This window comes from Sinocyclocheilus rhinocerous, unplaced genomic scaffold (genome assembly GCF_001515625.1).
Source record: "Sinocyclocheilus rhinocerous isolate Xijiao unplaced genomic scaffold, SAMN03320098_v1.1 scaffold1063, whole genome shotgun sequence".
Classification (NCBI taxonomy): domain Eukaryota; kingdom Metazoa; phylum Chordata; class Actinopteri; order Cypriniformes; family Cyprinidae; genus Sinocyclocheilus; species Sinocyclocheilus rhinocerous.
Window position 1 is genome coordinate 910,863 of NW_015625586.1, and position 20,853 is coordinate 931,715.

The 20,853-nt window shown below is 36.0% G+C and overlaps 2 protein-coding genes across 3 annotated transcripts; both read right to left on the reverse strand.

Annotated features, from left to right (window-relative positions):
* Positions 1 to 4,112: 4,112 nt before the first annotated feature.
* LOC107755172 (calcium-binding protein 5-like) lies at positions 4,113 to 8,901 on the reverse strand. 2 transcript variants are annotated; one of them, XM_016571888.1, is made up of 8 exons: positions 8,869 to 8,901; positions 8,360 to 8,516; positions 7,524 to 7,607; positions 7,011 to 7,041; positions 6,191 to 6,334; positions 5,953 to 6,062; positions 5,721 to 5,868; positions 4,113 to 4,441 (listed from the first exon to the last, which is right to left on the reverse strand). In XM_016571888.1, exons 3-8 carry the CDS (start codon positions 7,569 to 7,571, stop codon positions 4,413 to 4,415), a joined length of 510 nt encoding a protein of 169 aa, XP_016427374.1. In that variant the 5' UTR covers positions 7,572 to 7,607; positions 8,360 to 8,516; positions 8,869 to 8,901; the 3' UTR covers positions 4,113 to 4,412. The 2 variants fall into 2 exon arrangements, with proteins under 2 accessions (XP_016427374.1, XP_016427367.1); XM_016571881.1 differs by lacking the exon at positions 8,869 to 8,901 and having other exon boundaries at positions 8,360 to 8,569.
* Positions 8,902 to 14,047: 5,146 nt separating this feature from the next.
* On the reverse strand, positions 14,048 to 19,895 carry LOC107755186 (aspartate beta-hydroxylase domain-containing protein 2-like). Its single transcript, XM_016571901.1, has 7 exons — positions 19,735 to 19,895; positions 19,564 to 19,639; positions 18,691 to 19,133; positions 18,373 to 18,579; positions 16,518 to 16,725; positions 15,712 to 15,825; positions 14,048 to 14,792 (listed from the first exon to the last, which is right to left on the reverse strand). The coding sequence occupies exons 3-7, from the start codon at positions 19,114 to 19,116 to the stop codon at positions 14,683 to 14,685; spliced, it is 1,065 nt and encodes a 354-aa protein (XP_016427387.1). The 5' UTR covers positions 19,117 to 19,133; positions 19,564 to 19,639; positions 19,735 to 19,895; the 3' UTR covers positions 14,048 to 14,682.
* Positions 19,896 to 20,853: the final 958 nt, after the last annotated feature.

The following is a 20,853-nucleotide window of genomic DNA, read 5'->3' on the forward strand; positions in this document are numbered from 1 at the left end:
AAAATGGAGAGATGCCCCCCCCCCCCCCTTTTTTTTTATTTTAGAAACACAACTATATTTATTATCAAATTGTGACTCTAAAGTCTTCCCACACGCACACACACACAAAAGTGGTTCTTCAGCGGTTCTTTGAGGTGCCATCACAACTGCCATAAGAACCTGTGAAGCCGCTGTATACGTCTTTAAAGGTTCTCTAACTCTCTCTCTTAGTTTAATATGTATGTGTACTTTCTGAAGATAACATGGTTCTCAACCTTTTTGCCCTCAAGGCCCCCGTATAAGGAAATATTCCAGCGCCCCCACGCAAGATTTTTTGACCTCAGAAAAGCATAAAAGTGATTCAAAACAGCTTTTGCCATAGACCTTTTTCACATTTTCGTGTTTCTCAGCAGTGGAAGTCAGTAGCCCCTCACTGCAGAACATAAGATCCAGGGGGCGCGGTTGGATCCACATCTAGGGTGTGGAGATGGGTGGGTTTTTGGGATCAGGGAGTGAAGACGGGTAGTGCAGAACATAAGATCCAGGGGGCGTGGTTGGATCCACATCTAGGGTGTGGAGATGGGTGGGTTTTTGGGATCAGGGAGTGGAGACGGGTAGGTTTAGGTATATGTAAAGTGGGAGGAGTTGGATCTGGATCTTGTGTTCTGCAGTGAGGACCATCTCGCGGAAGTCATCATAGTTGGGTTAACTTGAAGAGCAGTGAATAGGAGAGTACCACAAAAATATTTTTTGCATTCCCATTTGCTCAAATAGCAAAAGAAAAAAAACTCCACGATAGTGTTTTCATGACTTTCAATCAAAGGAAAAAATTGGGAGACTGATAACGGCAGTCAGAAGAGAGAACGATGTCAAATTTACCGTCCCTCCCATAGACGCTGCATTAGAAACACCCTCGCATTAGCCTGAACTGTGTTTTTGTAATTTGATGCAAAGGTGATATAATACAAATAGTGTTATAAGTGTACATACATCTAAAAAAAAAAATACAAATATGAAAAACTTTCGAGGAAAACTTGAAATCGCATCATATGACCCCTTTAAGAACAGAAAACATCCTGCTTTAAATACTTAAATACTGGATTAAATGCACACAATGAGTGGAAGACAGAAGGAGAGTGTGATGGATAAATGTGAGATTATGTAGCGTCAGAGGGAAAAATGTCTATGTAGTGGGATTAAATAATAAAAATAAATAAATAAGAAAACAGGTCAGCATTATGTAATTTATCTTTACTGATTCCCCCAGACATGGTCTGACTCCATGTCTGCTCCAGCCAGGGCGACCTAATGTTTATCATCTGTTATCATAGGACCCACATATTCATTTTAGACGTATTTGATATGGCTTCCAGTGACTTACTCTGAAATCATACATGCTATTGTTTTAAGTCCTGGTGTTTCCTAAATGAAAATATTTTAGACTATGCAATGATAAAAATATTTGGGGTTTGGCTTCCTTTATTTGATTTGATAGGAAATATTAATAAGGGTGAAATGTTATATTTGTATGAATAATCCTTTAATATGGTCTGAAAAAAGCTCAAGTTGACAAAAGTTTAGATTTAATGACTACAAATGTCAAATTTGTCAAGTAGAAGAATGACTTGCCTCAATAAACTCCTAATTTGCTGTATCTTAATAGTTAGTATAAGTTTAGGTATGGGGCAGGATTTAAGAATCTAAAATATGGTCATGCAGAATAAGGCATTAATGTGTAATATAAACAGCCAATATGCTAGTAATTTGCATGCTAGTTAATAGTGAGAATTGGTCCCTAAAATAAAGTGTTACCTTTTTTTTAAACAACCTGAAGCACAATTTTCTCTGTAGACCCACAAAAAACGACATTAAAATATAAAACAAAGATAAATAAAAAGTAGAATGAGTTCCAAAAGTCTACTAGTTAAAATGCCTTTATTTGCAATTTTGCAGTTTAATAGATTTATTTACTACATAATATAGATAGATGTATTATGCTTATGCTTATTTGATTAGTGACCTAGAAATAGTGCAGAATATTTCTAATTTATTTTATGTCAGATGATAACATTAAGGCTGTAATCTTTATGACTCCATGGATACCACACCCATACATAATCCTAAATACCTTGTTCATAAACATTTAAATAATCACATCAGAGCAAATAAGCATTCTAAGCTATATGATCTACTGGAACAAATGCACTGGTTATGATGTAATGATGTGTAAGTCTGTGCATGTGTATGCAGTTCTCTCAGTTGCACTTCAAGAGAAACAGATCGGTGACAGACCGGATGTTATTAATGGCTTAGCAAGGTCTTTCAGCACATCTGGCACAGAGGTTTATCTGCCTAAATCAGGAACAATAGATAAACTTAATTTCAGTTCAGAAGAAATTTGTTGTTTGCTGTATTTAAAGAGTGCAAGGTTTTGGATAGTTAAGATACTCAGCATGCTGACTGCACAGAGGTTCATCATGGAGCAGATGTTTTAACAGCAGCACAGGCTTAGCAGATCAGGTACAGAAGCGTGAGCTGAGCAGATTTGCCGTGGAGTTCGTGGAAATGTGTGATCAGCTGACGAGGTTAAAGGGATTAGTGGACTGCAGGATTTGATTATATTTATTATTATATATTATTTCCCAGAGGTCTCTACCTTTAATGCCATTTTCAGGCCATAGTGCAATGTACAAGCGCCAATAATCTGTCAGTGTTGAGATTATTGGTCTAATGCAGAATGTTCTTTTGTGTAGCAGTCCACTGAAACTCGTTTCACTTTTTATTTGAAACTTTACACTTTGTATCAAACTGATGGATCATCTCTCACAGGTCATTATTCTCATAAGATATTTCAAAAATGTATATTGTGTGTGTTCCACATAAGAAATTTAAAAAAAAATATATATAAGTTTTTGGGTAAATTATCTTCAAACAATAAAAAAGTATATTAAAATAATTTTATTTAAAAAAATGTATAATAATTTATAATAAAATTTTAATTTATTAAATAGCATCCATTCATATACATATAGCCTATATATTTTTATCCCCACACACACACACACACACACATATACTGTGTGTGTATATATATATATATATATATATATATATATGTGTGTGTGTGTGTGTGTGTATTCAATTCAATTCTCGTTTATTTGTATAGCACTTTTCATGATACAAATGGTTGCAAAGCAGTTTCACAGAAAATTAAAGTTTCTACTTTTTATTAAGCTGATCAGTGGTGATTATGTAAGGGTGATATGGCATAAATGTACAGAAAAATCATATATATATATATATATACACACACACACAATATATTACAATTCTTGACAACCACCCTGTAATTAAATATTTCTGAAAGTAATTACATTGAAAATGTTCATAGTAGCATTACTGATATTATTTTTTCTTGGTTTTATTTTTGGTTTTCATTTATTTTAAGGTCCAGTTCTTGCTATTAACAAGCCATTAACTACGACTTTTGCCTCAAAAAACTAATTTGCTGCTTATTAATAGTTAGTAAGGTATAGTTGTTAAGTTTATGTATTGGGTAGGATTAGGGATGTAGAATATGGTCATGCAGAATATGTGCTTTATAAGCACTAATAAACAGCCAATATTTTAATAATAGGCATGCTAATAAGAAACTAGTTAATAGTTAGAATTGGTGCCTAAATTAAAGTGTTACCTTTTTTTTAATTAATCACACATCTGTTTGTATTACTCTTATTTGTAAGTAGCTTTGGTAAAAAGTTGCCGCTACATGAATTCATGTAAATGTTGATTGAACTTGCATGGGGAAATGACAGGCAGATTATTGCAGACTATTTCTTTCATAATATTTACCCATCTAATGTGTTTTCTATTTAAAATGTCTATATGTGAGTATGTACAGACACACACTGATGCACTACAGCAATTAGAGAGAGGATATGTGGCCCCGTCCCCTGATGACTTTTATCATTTTCACTGATGAGCTTAACTAAAGCCTAGACGATCAAATTACAGCAATATCAGGTCATACACACATACTAATGCAAAATTAATGACAGTCCGAGAGAGTCTTTAACTTGGTTTTATGCCAAAAGTTCAAGAATGCATGTCCAATGAAAGACACAATCCAATTCTGAACATATATATATCAGACATACACTGAAATATTGTTACATAATACTGACATATGACAAAACGATCATTTACAGAGTTTAAGGAGGATTCAGTGTTTGAGGTCATGTAACAGTAAAGCAAAACAAAGTGGCACTCAAAGAGTAAGATAAAAATACACAAACAAAATGGTATAAAATAATGTTCCCATATGCATAGTACTGTCGCCAGTGATTTTGTTGGCTGTCTGACTGAGTCTCTGATGCAGATATTTTCTTCTTTGGAGGGATTTTCAGGCCTTCTTCAATGTCTCAGGTGTTTTCTCAATTTTTAGACATCATTTTGACAAACTCTAAAGGAGAGAGATAAAAAAGACCAAAGTTGATATACTGTGAGATTATGTCTAAATATCCAGTCCATCAGATGTTTAGTAGCAACAGTGACTGCCTAAAATGCATTATTGATATCTTTGGTTCTCAATCCCCAACGGCCAGCATCATGATTACATTTTAGATGAATTATTATCAATATTATTTTATGTGACCTTTATTCATTTGGGTAAACCAATGAGATTAAAATCTCTTTTCCAAGAGAGACCCGGCCAAAATATGTGGAAACATGTACATTTTTGTAAAACACTTAATATGAAAAAATTTCACTTGTTTTCAGAGAATATATCTTGAATTGAGTAGATTGTTGTTATGCCATTAACAAATATGTTATTTCTTTTTAAAGAATTATTCTGTCAAAAATAAACAATACTAATATGGTAAAAACTAAATATACACTTCATTAAAAATGCTTAATATCTTATGTAATTTTGTATTTATTTAAATTAAATAAACATCATTTTTTTTATAAAAACAAAAATACTGAGTGGCAAATTGAAAACACATGTTCTTTTTCTAGTGTCAGGGTTCAGAATGAGCACATTCTCAACCTCTCATTGATCTGTCATTGGAGGTTCCTGTGAGACACATGAGAGCATGTTTGAGCTAAAATGGTCACTCTACACAGCCATGACCCGCTGTTTCCTCCGGCCCAACTGTGAATGAAGCAGCTCAGGTGTAGGATCCCTTACAGTCTTGTTTGTTTAAGTTCTCGACCTCTCGTTGATCTGTGTCATTGGAGGTTCCTGTGAGACACATGAGAGCATGTTTGAGCTAAAATGGTCACTCTACACAGCCATGACCCGCTGTTTCCTCCGGCCCAACTGTGAATGAAGCAGCTCAGGTGTAGGATCCCTTACAGTCTTGTTTGTTTAATTACTAAAACACCGACATTATTATATTAAAGAATGTTCAGTTTCGGTAATTACTGAATGAGGTCAGTCTAGCAGGATGGTGTCTAAAGATCCCTTTCCGTGCATTTGCACATAAGGTACGTTAGATCTGTTTGAATTACAGATGTGTGGCAGTGCTAAACTAGAACAGACTGGGAACCAAACAGTTGCCGGTAGCCATTGACTTCCACAGTAGAGAGAAAAATGTGAAGTCAATGGCTACCTGTCGTCTTCTGTGTTCAACAAAAGAAAGACATTCATACAGGTTTGGAACAAAATGAGGGTGAGTAAATGATGACGACAAAATTATGCGGTCTACATTATTTGATTAAATATGAATCTATTTTACCCTCAAAATCAACGGTCCCTTCTCCATTGTTGTCTGCTTCTCGGACCACGGCTTCTATTTCCTTCCTGTTTGTATTTTCACCAAGCAGTTTTAGCATTGCATGCTTCAGTTCTTCGATGGTGATAGTGCCGTCACCATCCATATCAAACTACAGAAAATTACATTACACTAAGCTATGCTTTTTATTTGAAAAATTTTTTTGAAATTGAAAGAAAAAGGAACATTTTCTTACCTCTCTAAAAGCATCTTTTAACTCTTTTAGTCCGATCATTCCAGCCGTTTCTGCCAGAAGCTTCGGGGCCATGAGGTCAACAAAATCCTCAAAATCTACACTTCCTCCAACTGAAAAAGAGGCAGATAGAGAATAAAGATTAGGAAAAAAGATCCCAGACTGGAGGATCCATTGACTGGAGCATAAAATCACAAAACAGCTGCTAGCACATATATTAGAGAGACATAAGATGTCTTACGGTTCATGTTGATGTTCTGGCTAAGTTCAATCAGTTCCATCTCAGTGGGCATGTAGCCCATGGTCCTCATCAGGTTGCCCAGATCTTTACAGCTGATCAAACTGTCCTTATCCTTATCAAACTCAGCGAATGCCTCGCGCAGCTCTGCAACACATACAAGAACATTCAATTACCAGGTTTCTAAATGACAAACTGTACAAATACATTAAAAATCTGGGATTTGTTTTTTCATTTGAAGATAAAAAATATATATTCTTATTTTTAAAAAATTCAAGCTGAAATTTTGATGGCATACACTAAAATGGTTTTTAGATTCTTCACTATATCTAGGTCACTAATCAAATAAGTAAGTCTGGGACTTTGATCATGTGACTATTTGTACAGATGGTAGCCTACAAGATTTGGAAAATTCTAACATTCTCAAATCAAGCTGGTGGAGTTCATGCGGCTCGAGGTGATTTGTTTTTTCACTTTAATTAATGATAATGTAATTTTTGTCAACAAATGTTATATTAAATTTAAAAAGATGAGAAAATAGATGCAGTTTCAGTGGGACACTTGATTTCAGTGAATTGCATTGGCAGCTGGCATTTCCCATCTGGTTTGCATCTTATTCTGTAAGGTTAATCTGGTTATGTAAATGAACCAGAAAAGTGTAGGTGAATATTTACAAAATAAATAATCATTTCATTTACAATAAATGATCAGTTGCTCTGTTAAAAGTAAATATTATATCTGTTTTAATTGTTGATTTTAAATACAGTAATGTAATTTTATTTTATTTTATTTCAGGGTAAACACAGTAAAACAAACAGCTTACCATCTATCTCCTCATCGGCGAGCGGACGCTCCTGTAAAACAGCGACAGTTAGGGTTCCTTTGTATATGTGCATCAGTTTTACACATTATTTTTTTTTGTATTCAGTAGAACTGAGCATAACCTGTATATAAAGTTTATGTAAGCAACAATCTGTTGTCGATATCTTTTAAAATCATTCTATCAGATAAATATCATTATATTTTCTCATTAATCTCTTGTATCTTGATATTTATATATATATATATATATATATATGACTAAATGTAAATGTAAATATATCCACTAGCATAAAGAGAGGTCATTCTTCTGCTATAGACCAGATATTTATAACTCTAGATGAGTATTAGCTGATTGTTTTTGGATGAGTTCAGCAACAGTTTAGTATGTAAAAAAAAACAGATGCTTAGATCAATTAAAAATCAATTACTGGAGCTTGGAATTGTGGGATTTTGTGATGTAGACTAGATAAGTCTACTAGATAAGATAAGACTAGATAAAATCCAATAGACTTACAATGTTTTTAGCTCCTTTCAGGAAAATGCACGCCGGCCCCAGACTCATATCTGACAGCTTTTTCTCCGTGTCTTCTGTGTGTCTCTAAAAAATGTTCAAAGATTTAACATACTGTGATGTGTATTGTGACAAAATTAACATTACTTAAACTAAACTCTGCAACTACTGAATATAACACCAACATTTCTCAACATGCCATCAAATGTATTTCAGTTATTTTGTTATTAATTATGAAAGGGTTTATAATCCAATATATTCTTCTGAGACCAAATATATAACAAATATATATAATATACATACTTAAAAAGAATACATTCAAAATAATATTTAAAATATTTTAATATTAGTTATATTTTAATATAAAAGCTGGTAACACTTTACAAAAAGGTCATATTTGTTAACATTCATGCATTAACTAACATGAACAAGCAGTGAGCAATATGTTTTTTTTTTTACAACATTTAATCTTAATCTGTGTCAGTGTTAGTTATTAAAAATACATTTGTTCATTGTTTGTTCACAGTGCATTAACTAATGTTAACAAATACAACTTTTAATTTTAAAAATGTATTAGTAAATGATTACATTAAGACGATAACATAATAAATCTTGTAAAATGATTGTTCATTTTTAGTTCACGCTAACAAATTAAACCTTTTTGTAAAGTGTCACTAACAGAATTAATTAACTGAAATATGTAGTAAGATAATACTACAGTAAGCCTGTGCCTAAATATTTATACTATAAATGTATACAGTTGTGTAAGAAGAAACCTAATTCTTATTTTGCAGTTTAGAGCACTGTAACTGAAGTTTCTAACACAAATATTCCCTCACCTGTTCTCAGCTCCTCTGTCCACAGGCAGGAGTGGAGGAAGGGCAGTCCTCAACAGTTTTATTCTTCTTTATGGTGCTTATGTCAGCCAACGCTTCTTTCCTCCTGTCCTTCGATTTAGAGCAAGAACAAACCTTTCTCACTGTCAGTCACCAGCTCCTGAATGATTAAACCATACAGAGGGACGAATAAACGCATGAGTGTGTAAGTGACAGTGGGAGAGCAAGAGTGAGAGAGAAATACAGTCAGAGAGATCAAATCCAGCTTCTTAAACCGAACCAGACAAAACAAGTTTCTGTGGCTGCAAATGGCTGACCTGCTTTTTATTATTATTCTACTTAGATTTTTCCCTCTGAATTTTCTTTAATCTGCATGTTACAGATGCATGATTCAAAAACGTCAAACAATATAATGAAGAAATATCAAGATGTAGTGCATCGAAATTCTTCATAAATAAATAAGCTCTATATTATTTACATATATTTTTCCCAAAAACACCACAAAAGGTTACCTTAAATGCAGCTGTGTCCTTCTCTTACTGCAGATGTAAATGGATCATAATCCACATGTGTATGTGTTTTATATAAGAGCTGAATATAATGACGTATTACACTGTCATCATGTTTGTCTATGTCAGTATGTTATGCATGCATGCATACATGACTTGTTTGTTACGTAAACTCCTAATGCACAGCATTTTCTTGAATCCTGAAATGTGTTTGCATAAGAGAAGCCCAGCAATCCCAGAGCTCTCTGCGCTCACCACCATTACTAGTACTGTCTGTTAAGATTACTGCTCAACAGACAGAGAGAGATAGTGGGGGTAAACTGGTCGGATCAGAAAAGAGGATTAGAATAGAGGAATAGAACAAAAAAAGTCAAATGATCATATGACAGAATGAGGTATAATGAAAACAAAGGAATGATGTTTGGAGAGGATGTGGAAGAATGATGTCATTATAGGTGCCTCTGAAACAGCTTGAAGACAGAGATGTGAAATGCATAGAAAAACAGAAATATCTACTAGGAGAAAAATCTCATGTTACTATGGAGACTGATGGTGAAAGTGTGATCACAATGTTTTGACTTCTTCTAAATTATTTGTTACAGTCTGTTTTCTGTTGAATCAAACTCATTAAACAGGACAAAATAATATAAATAATTCATGGATAGGAGTGAGAGAGGACTGTGTGTGTGTGTCTTACACACCCATATGCACACACACACACACACACACAGACAGACACACAGACAGACAGACAGACAGACAGACAGTGGAAATCAAAATTAGACAACATTTCAAGGTTATTGCTTAGTCCTATTTGAAGTTATTTAAACAGGAGTAGAAGGGCAGTTTTTAAGCATATTTCATAAAAAAAATAACTCCTCTGGCACCTGGTGCCAGTTTCCTTAATTATATGACCAACTCTATTTAACTGGAATCATTTCTCTACTTTTCACTGAAATTGCAAGATGGCGGGCCGCTCTATGGTGACTGAAACCCTGTGACAGGAGGCGGTCCAGATGAAGGCCAAAGGGATGAACCTTTCATTCATAGCAATAGAAGTTGGTCGTTCCAAATCTGTGATTTCTAGAATATTGCAGCTTTACAATGACACCGATTCAAGTCCCCCAAAAGGCTGGTCGTCCACGTACAGTATAACAAATGCATGAGAGGACAGGTTAATGCAGAGACTCTCAATGGGGAATCGGTTCAACACTGCAGCTGGAATTGCTTGCCAGTTCAGTGCTGAAAGGGGTAGAGATTTGTTTTGGGACATTTAAGAGAATTCGGATTGAAAGTAATGACCAAGCCTCTCATCAGCAGAAAGAATCAAAAGGCTCGGCTCACCTTTGCTGAGGAGCATGTTGTGTGGAGAGAGGAGAACTGGTCCAAAGTTCACTTTAGTGATGAGAGCAAGTTTAATTTATTTGGGTCTGATGGGAGACATTATATTCATCGTTATACTGAGGAAAGACTGAACCCCGAGAGCGTAAAGAAGTCAGTGAAAAAGGGAGGAGGAAGTGTCATGGTTTAGGGGATGTTTTCTGCAGCAGGAGTTGGGTCTCTTATACAGATACAAGGCAGAGTGAATGCAGATGTCTATCAGAATCTCCTTCAGTAACATGCAATTCCTTCCCTGCAAGCATCTCCCAATCAGCCTGCTATTTTCATGCAGGACAATGATCCCGTCACGCTGCAAAACAAGTAAATAGTTCCTTGAAGCTGAAAACATCGAAATCATGAAATGGCCAGGCCAGAGTCCTGATCTAAACCCAACTGAAAATCTCTGGAAAATCCTTGGTGACAAAGTTATGACTAAGAAACAAGCTACAGTTACTGAACTTTGGAAGAGACTAGAAGAAGAGTGGACCAAAATCACCATAGCACTGTGAGAAACTAGTGATATCCTGCGGCCGCTGATGTGCTGAAGTCATTCAAAATGAGGGCCTCTACACTTCCTAATAATTTCTGACAGCTGTAACCCTCCAAAAATTTTGTTGTAATCCTCTTTCATGCTACAGTGCATGGTTACTGTTCAGTTCTCTAATTTGAATCACTGTGTTTTCCACAAAATGAAGGTTTTTGTTGAAATGCCTTATTATTATTATGTTATTTTGTCAAACATGTTGGTAGAACAGTGGTATACCTACAGCTAATATTCCTTCAGATTTTGAGTAATGAAGATTAACAGTATTTATAGATTGTTCTTTAAGTTTGATCTCCACTGTATATACTGCCTCAGATATTAGAGGCTGAGGTAGCACAGTCAGAGCTGCATTTTTTGTTACTGCTTTCATGCAGAATGTGTGTGTATGTTTGACAGCTATAATCGCTGTTTAATCTTGTTTTGTGTGTGTCTAGTGTGTTGATGCACATTGCCATATTACCTGGTGGGATTATAACATCTGTCAAAACAGATCTAACCATTTTAAACATGAAAAAAAGCTTTCCCCAGTAAAAAAGGTAATATATTTAAAATAAATGTATTTCATATTAAGTATAGTTTAAATCTATTAACATATTTACTGACATATTGATTGAGACTCCCTGATATAAAAATTATAATTAAACTTTATTTGGAGTACTACTTGTGCACAATGCACATTTCTTAATATTATCTTAATATTCTTTTTCATATATTTTCAGCACCACTACGTCACAATCAAAGTGCATTAAGCACAAAATTTGTTGTTCCAATTTAGCAGACTTTTAAATATGTAAATGTTTCTGTAGTATACTTAACATGAAATAAATGTATTTCAAATACATTTCAGTATATTTATTTTTCACTAGGGTTATCTAAAACAATATATATATATTTATATATATGGGTTGTTGACGTGACATGGCATTTTCACTGTCCCACAAGATACAAATTAATATAATTAATATTGTCGTTATTTAAAATGCAGTAAATCATTAAACATTTCTTTGCCCTACATGGACCTGTTGTTATAAAAGCTGCAGTGGTTTTACATTTTTTACATTTTTTTTTAGCCAAATCTCAAAATTGTCCTATGGTGTGACTGTCTCAAGCATGGTTCAGTAAATTACAACTTTTATAAATTAAAAAGAAAAACATAAAATTGTTAATAAATACTTCCGGCATAATTGTACAAGTGTCTATTTTAGTAAATGGCAATTATTTTTTTCATCCATATATTTCTGAAAGCGTAGGAACTTTATATATTTTGTCTCTGAAAACCATGTCCTATGGTGTGACACCATATCCTGATTTTAAATCGGCCAATTCCAGAACAAAATTACATTAGTTGAAGGACTCCATTCATGATTATGTTACTGAAGCCCCCTGTGAAGCCCATGACATGTGCACATCGTCAATTTCTGTCTCAGAATTGTTAAAATATTTAACTTTTTTGGAACCACTACAAAAGTGTTACGTTTTGTTGTCCTTTGGTGTGACACTCTTAAATTATATTTTTTAATAAAAAACTGCATGTTAAACTACATGATCATGGAAAATTATGCAAATGTGTCTTGCTAACCGCTAATGACAGGTTAGCTCGGAATAGCAAGGTCATTAATTGACAGAAAAAGGCTAAAACGTCCTGTGGTGTGAAAATGTCCTCCGGTGTGACGCCTGTACTGTCACACCACAGGACAAAGATGTCACACCAGAGGACAAGGTCTTAAATAAGATTTGTTTTACTCCTTTTTATTCTTTTTTTGATCATTTCCAGTGTTTTTAAATGCAATAATTACATTAATTAAACTATTATCTGATGTTTTTGCAGAAAACTTGTACTGTTATAAAGTGTCATGAAAATAAGTATAGAATGTGGTAATTTGTTTTTGAAACAGAAAGAATTGAGGGAGAGAAATTAGTGGAAGAGAGAGGACACGGAAATATATAGAGAAAATTAACAGGGATCCACACAGAAAGGAAGAGATCCTAAGAGAACGATGCAGAAAGTAAATAGAATCAAAATGACACCTTAAAAAGAGTAGCCATATAGTTTTAAAAAATTCATTCACATCTTGATGAATATAGTTTGAATATCAATCATATTTAGACTGACTTTTGTTGATGAAAATAATTTTTTGTTTTGTTTAAAAACATGTTGATATTGTTTGTATCAAAATTAAACTTTCTTTCTCCTTTGACATGTTCAAAATTAAATAGAAATAATTTAATAACTACCATTTCTGTCTTTTAGTGTGATGTAATGTCCTGTGGTGTGATGTAATGTCCTATGGTGTGACACATAAAAGAACCACAGATTTGTTTTTATCTCAACATATCTTATATATATATATAAATATCACTCATCTTAAATTTGTATAATTTTCAGCAGTTTTGAACGGATGACAGCAAAGTTTGTCTTGTTGTCAAAGTTTGTCCTGAAATTGTCCAACAAGTCATGGGGAAAAAATGATGTTAATTATAATTTCATATTAAATAAATAACACTATATAAAAATAAGCGTCTAACGATGAAGATAAATCTCTCTCATGCTATTTATATATTATTAAGAGTTTTTTTTTTTTTCTTAATTTTTGCTATGTCACACCATAGGACAAATTTATGGTACAGTTCAGTGAAAATGTAAAAAAACAAAAACAAAGAAAGAATTGACAAAGTTAGTAACCCTTTATATTTTCTCAAAGATCAGACTTCACACTACATAAATATATTAATTTCTTCTTCAAAAATTGTCTTTTACAAAATAAGCATTTTTTTACTGCCTATTTGTCAACTACCCATATATATATAAACATTGCTCTACATTCAGAATTATGTATATATCATATTATGTATTATATCATGTAATTCTGCTGTATTAAGCCAGTAATAAACACACAACATTGAGTAGCACACATTACATCTTACACATTTTTTCTAAAAACATTATCCTAGCAACGTCTCTTCATTTTGCGCTGTCTCTCGTGCATTTTTGATTGTACACAGGCCCCTGAACCCCTGTGTGATATTCTATCCTTTTTATTTTCTGTTCTGCTCTCACAGGGTTCAATGCAGGAAGATAAAGTTGCTGACAAAGGATCCCTCCAACCCCAGGTGTCTGTTTGGGTGCTGAGTGAGTGTATCGGTCCCGCTGTGAGTGTGTGATGTGAGTGGAAACCGATACTTCCTCCCCCTTCAATGCCATCAGCGACTAGAGAGATTAAATTTAATAAAACCTTTTATTTTTTTATTTAACTCCGCTGAATACATACTTGATTTGCAGGACAGTCATCAAGTGCATTGGTGGCAACACAATCAAAATTCACAACGCATGCAAGTAATCTGGTCTTATACTATACAGTATGTTGTCTTCAGTGTGTGCTTCACAGGTTTGAAAATAAATCGCCATCTGATGAAATAAAACAAAATATATAGCATAGCCGTGAGTCACGTGTACAGTATTTACGGAGAACCATGTATCACAGTATACATCAGAGAGGTAAGGAGGAGAAATCAGGCACAAAAACGATAGAACAGGAGCGCGGGATTATCAAGACAGGCACAAGTCAAATGTAGATATGAAGTTCGAAAATTGTTCGCGTGTCGTCACAGTATCTGTGTGCTCAGGGCTCAACATAGCTGATATGTCGTCTGATCTGTATGATACATTTGCAGAACTGCAGTTCTGACTGAAGTCATTTGTTTGAAACATTTCGAAAGGTTTCGGTCAAACAGAGTCAGACATAAAAGTATGTAGTAATTAAATGATAAATATCCTCAGTGTGAACTTTTAACTAAACCAAAAGATGTTTTGCCAACTTTAAAACAACATTTTCTGCATTTTAATATGACATGAAGTGGGTTTGACTGGTGCATCCTGGGAAATACAGCTAGAATTACTTCTCAGGGGCAAAGACGTAGTCTAGAGCCTGTCTCTCTGCTGCAGCTACGTTAGGATGCCACAGGTCCACACTGAAGATAACTCTGGGACCGTCTTCAGCTCCCCCTAGAGGACAAATATAAATATGTTGGTTACATAGAAGACCTCTGTAGTATCTCAATTGTTTCTCCTAGAGTTTAAATATAGGGAAAAATTGAGATCTCTGCCTATATCTCTTTGTCTCAATTTCTACTCTGGTAATCTCACTTTTGTGTCCTACAGAGTGTCAGAAGAGTCTACACTCTTAAAAAAATAAAGGTTCCAAGAGGTTTTTGTAGTGATTCTATAAAGAATCATCTGGGTTCCCAAAGAACATTTCAGTTCTTAAAAGAAGAACTTTATTTTGCGTAAAGAACGTTTTGTTGAATGGAAAGTTTTCATGGATGTTAAAGGTTCTTCACGGAACCATGCCAATAATGAATCTTTAATTTTTTACTAAGATTATACTCTCACAGTCTCAACAATGTCTCAAAATCCAATAGAAATATCAAGATATTGATATTATGAATGCAGACGTTTCCCATGTAATTCTAAAATATATATTACAAATATATTATAGAATCAATAACAATTTGGATTTAAATAATATATATTAAATAAGACCGGATTAGCTGAGTTACATGAAATATCTGATTTTAAAAGAAACATCTCTGACCTAGTTGACACAAATATGAAACACAGCTACAGAAGCATCATACTTCTTCAAAATGATCCATGTGCTCCATCAGATTTTTCATGTAACACTCAACTAATCCGGCCTTACACTTATATAGGCCAGGACTGCCAGTGGTGCCCCTCAGAAACAAATGTGTGGCACACTTGCTTAACTGAGAACTCCATTTAGCAAGTAAGAATTTTGTCTTTTTTCATCTTCAGATTGCCTGTTATCTTTATTGATGTGATTATTGATCTGTAGGAGCTCTTGTTGGCTTCAGTCATTCAGCATATTATGATTAATGAGGTTTGTACAATGTAGTTCTCTGACCATTATGTGAGATGGTGTGCAGGAAGGAGTCATCCACAAGGAGGCAGTGTCCCTCTGACCAACACTGAGGCTCTCCACCCACCACCAGCTCACACTGAGCAGGCGTCTGAAGACCTGGCACAGAAACAGAGTCATTTCACAACTCACATAAAAATGGCATTATGTTGGTATCTTATTTTTCCCCCCAAATGTTGGTGAACACAACATTGCAGCATTTATACATTAATACAGATTTTCTGGCCTTATTTCTTTTACATTTCATATTTCTTTACATTTCCACAGTATTTTCCCTTACATTACATCAAATCATTTTGGAGCATTGAAAGTAATCAGGGAGTCAGATTTTTTGGAAAAAGAAAATTCAGAAAGGATGTTATAGGTGATTAATCAAAATTCTATTTCAAGTCAATGCTGTTGTTTTGAATTTTCTATTAATCAAAGAATCCTGAAAAACTTGTATCATGGTTTCCACACAAAAATATTAATCGGCACAACTGTTTTCAACATTGATAATAATAACAAATGTTTCTTGAGCAGCGAATCAGAATATTACAATGATTTCTGAAGGATCATGTGACACTGAAGACTGAAGTAATGATGCTGAAAATACAGCGTTACCATCAGAAGAATAAATTACATTTGAAAATATATTCAAATTGTAATAATATTCCAAAATATTACTGTTTTTGTTATATTTTTGATGCATGACCATGAGATTTATTTAAAAAACATTTTTTTTAAATCTCCCTGACCCCAACAGTAGTTCTGTGTAGAAGAGTTTTCTGTGTTTCAGTGTTGTGAATTACCCAGATGGCAGCGCAGACGTGTGTTTGTAGGGCCATAGGCCCCTCCCAATGTGGCCCCAGGACCCAGGAGCCAGAAGCCAGCTGATCCCAGAGAGTTACTGCTGATGAAGGTTCTGAGAGAGAGGAGGGTTCGGTATGTACACGGACAAGCACGGCAGTTGCTGGCCACACACACTCCAGCGTTATAGAGCGGGAACACTGTCTGGCCCTGAGAGATCAACACATCAGCTCATCATCATACATGCATAAGCACATGTTCTCTCTATTCTCGGGCTTAGCTGTGAGGTTGTGTGTCTATGTCCTGCAGTTTTTATAGCCTGATTATTATGAGAGAATGATGAATTGAATCCAAACAGATCCCTAACAGCAGTGCAGTACAGATATTGATTGGAAGATATTAAGAGAGGGCAAGAAGGACAGCCAAAGAATGAAAGAGTCTTGGTGAATGTGTGTGCTGGATGAAATAGAGTGATGCAGAACACAAGTGAATTAGTAGAGTTTAACTAAAAATTTTTATTTCATTATTTACTCCCTCATGTTGTTAACCCAAAGGCTGTTATTTTTTCTGTAAGCCACAAAGAGACATTTTGATGGATCTTCACTGCAGCTGAAGCGAATATTTTCAAGGATTTACAACCCAAAATCTATCTATCTATCCATCCATCCATCCATCCATCCATCCATCCATCTATCTATCTATCTATCTATCCATCCATCCTGTCCATCCACCTGTCTGTCCGTCCTTCTGTCTGTCTGTCTATCTATTCTCGTGAACTGTGAATGTATAGTTTGTGAAGATGTATAAAAATCAAATAAACCGTTACCATCAGAAGAATAAATTACATTTGAAAATATATTCAAATTGTAATAATATTCCAAAATATTACTGTTTTTGTTATATTTTTGATGCATGACCATGAGATTTATTTTAAAAACATTTTTTTAAAATCTCCCTGACCCCAACAGTAGTTCTGTGTAGAAGAGTTTTCTGTGTTTCAGTGTTGTGAATTACCCAGATGGCAGCGCAGACGTGTGTTTGTAGGGCCATAGGCCCCTCCCAATGTGGCCCCAGGACCCAGGAGCCAGAAGCCAGCTGATCCCAGAGAGTTACTGCTGATGAAGGTTCTGAGAGAGAGGAGGGTTCGGTATGTATACGGACAAGCACGGCAGTTGCTGGCCACACACACTCCAGCGTTATAGAGCGGGAACACTGTCTGGCCCTGAGAGATCAACACATCAGCTCATCATCATACATGCATAAGCACATGTTCTCTCTATTCTCGGGCTTAGCTGTGAGGTTGTGTGTCTATGTCCTGCAGTTTTTATAGCCTGATTATTATGAGAGAATGATGAATTGAATCCAAACAGATCCCTAACAGCAGTGCAGTACAGATATTGATTGGAAGATATTAAGAGAGGGCAAGAAGGACAGCCAAAGAATGAAAGAGTCTTGGTGAATGTGTGTGCTGGATGAAATAGAGTGATGCAGAACACAAGTGAATTAGTCCAGTTTAACTAAAAATAAAAATGTCATTATTTACTCCCTCATGTTTTAACCCAAATGCTGTTATTTTTTGTGTGAAACACATCTTCACTGCAGCTGTAGCGAATATTTTCAAGGAATTACAACCCTGTCTATCTATCTATCTATCTATCTGTCTGTCTGTCTGTCTGTCTATCTATCTATCTGTCTGTCTATCTATCTATCTATCTATCTATCTATCTATTCTGGTCAACTGTGATTGTATAGTTTGTGAAGATTGATACAAATCAAATAAACAGATTTTACTGTGATTTTTACAGTTGTCTCTCTGACCCATTGAAATTCCTGAAATAGCTTAGTATGTTTAGTCACCTTTGGTCCTTGGTAGCTCCACCCTAGCTTTGTATCAATCCCCCTCTGGTACACAGCTTGGAACTCAGCAATGATTATGGGATAGCTGGCCTCCAGAACCTCAATGTCATGACGATGAGCATCCCTGGGAAAGAAAGGTATGCTGGGAACATCTGGGAGGTAGAAGAGATGAGGCTTCTGAATGGATGGCCGATCATTGATCCTGGCCTAGACGGCAGCGAGGAAGATGTTGAGGGACAAACAGTGACATAAACGTTGAGATACAACACAAATATTTAGGAAAGTGCCTCAGGTTATTCTACTTTTCCCATCTCTGACCTGATTGCGCAGGCCCTTGTGAATTCGCCCCATGCCAGCCCAACTGTAGCGCTTGGCATACTCTTGTAGTGCTCTATACAACTTCCTGCTTTCCGCTGCAGCCTCAGTGGGGAACGGGGCATGGCTCAACACCGGTGTCAGGTAGCTCTCTGTGCCCTCCTCTTCCTCCACCGTCTCCATGGTGATAGCCGCAGATGCTTTAGGCGCAGAGTGTCTGGGGTCAACCGGGGAACGGCTGGATGACCGAGAGAAGGAAGACCGCCCAGAGCCACTTTTTAACATGCCAGAATGGGATGGTGGGTCAGAACCCACGCGGTAACAGTACCAGAGGAAGAGGAGGAGGACGGTCCAGAGGAGCCCGCTGAGGGGGGGACCACCCAGCAACGCACATGGGGGAAGCGGCACCAAGTCCAGAGACCAGGGCATAATGCTGAGAGAGTGAGCTTATAGAGAAAGAAAGAAAGAAATGATTCAATAATCATGACCTTCATGAACTTCTTAAGTGCTTATTACATGAGACTTTCTTCAGCGTGTAAAATCAATACACTTTGACTTATTTCCCTTCCTTCATGTTTAATAGCTGAATAATTAATATGCAGCTGACCACAGATAATGAATATTAATCAATCCGAGGCTTCACTCGGTGAAATATCTCTCGCTCTATTGCATAATGATTCCTGCTGCAGTCAGTTTGTGTGGTCGCCTTCATTCTCAGCCAGCCCTCACGTTGCTGAAACATTGCACATGGATGTCCAGAGAGAGCGTGACGACGGAAAGAACCGATTTTTACCGAACATTGCAAGTTACCACTCGGACACTTGCAGCGCGATTTTCTTACATTTGAGGGTGTTCTGTATATGTGTGTTCTCTTACCGCTTCTCCACGTCTTACTCAGTCTCTCTTTCCCCCGTCGTTCTCACCACGTCCCTTCCTCTGTTTATCTGCAGCCCTGAAAATACAGTAGATTCCGCATTCTTTGCTTCCGTAAGGCTGGAAGAACGACTCCTCCTTCTTTACGGAACAGAACGAAGATGTTTTTATTACCTTTGTCCATGTACTGACGCATCTGAATCAACCAGGCCCTCGTTGCTGGGTTGTTAAGCCCTATTTGAGAATTGTATGACCCCTTCTTGCTGTTAGCCGAGAGCCGAAGGGGCAAGTTTCAGCACCGAGACGCTGGACAGCTCCTATGCAGAGCGCCGTCTACGTCTTGCACTACTGCAGTTCAACCGCTGTGTGGCGCACGTGAGGTGGACACAAAAATACACTCAAACCAACCAAACACCAGCCTGTAGTGAAGGGGAGTCTTACCCATACCTTTGTCCATGTACTGACGGATCTGAATCAACCAGGCCCTCGTTGCTGGGTTGTTAAGCCCTATTTGAGAATTGTATGACTCCTTCTTGCTGTTAGCCGAGAGCCGAAGGGGCAAGTTTCAGCACCGAGACGCTGGACAGCTCCTATGCAGAGCGCCGTCTACGTCTTGCACTACTGTAGTTCAACCACTGTGTGGCGCACGTGAGGTGGACACAAAAATACACTCAAACCAACCAAACACCAGCCTGTAGTGAAGGGGAGTCTTACCCATTTGATTAATCAGTTCTTTCGAACAGTTGGTTGATGAACTAGTTCTAAGAACGATTCAGTGATTTTTTTTATTTTTATTTATTTATTATGCAATAGAAGAACAACAAATACAATTACAAAGACAAGTAAGAACAAAAGACAATAAGGGTTACAAACAATACTCCAAAGCATACTATGTTAGCTTATAAGATTTACACCATTAAAGAGTCTTACATGTAATAGAATTATTAGAGTTTCTTAAAGAGTTTACATATACATCAAAATCTTTCCTGAAAATAAAAAAGTAGGGAGTTTTCTTTGAAAATTTACACACTTATGAATGTAAAATTTCGCAAGATATAGCAATAGATTAATACTAAATTTACAGTGAGAAGGGTCTAAATTCAAAGAGTAACCAAAAAACACAATTTTTGGGGTTATACAAAAGTTTGGATATAAATATTTTTTAACAAAATTGGAAAAGTCAACCCAGAACACTTTAGAATAAGCACAGTCCCAAAATAAATGATTGATTGTTTCTTCAGACATGATTCAGTGATTCTTTCATCTCATCACGTGGTCACTGACATCACGGCG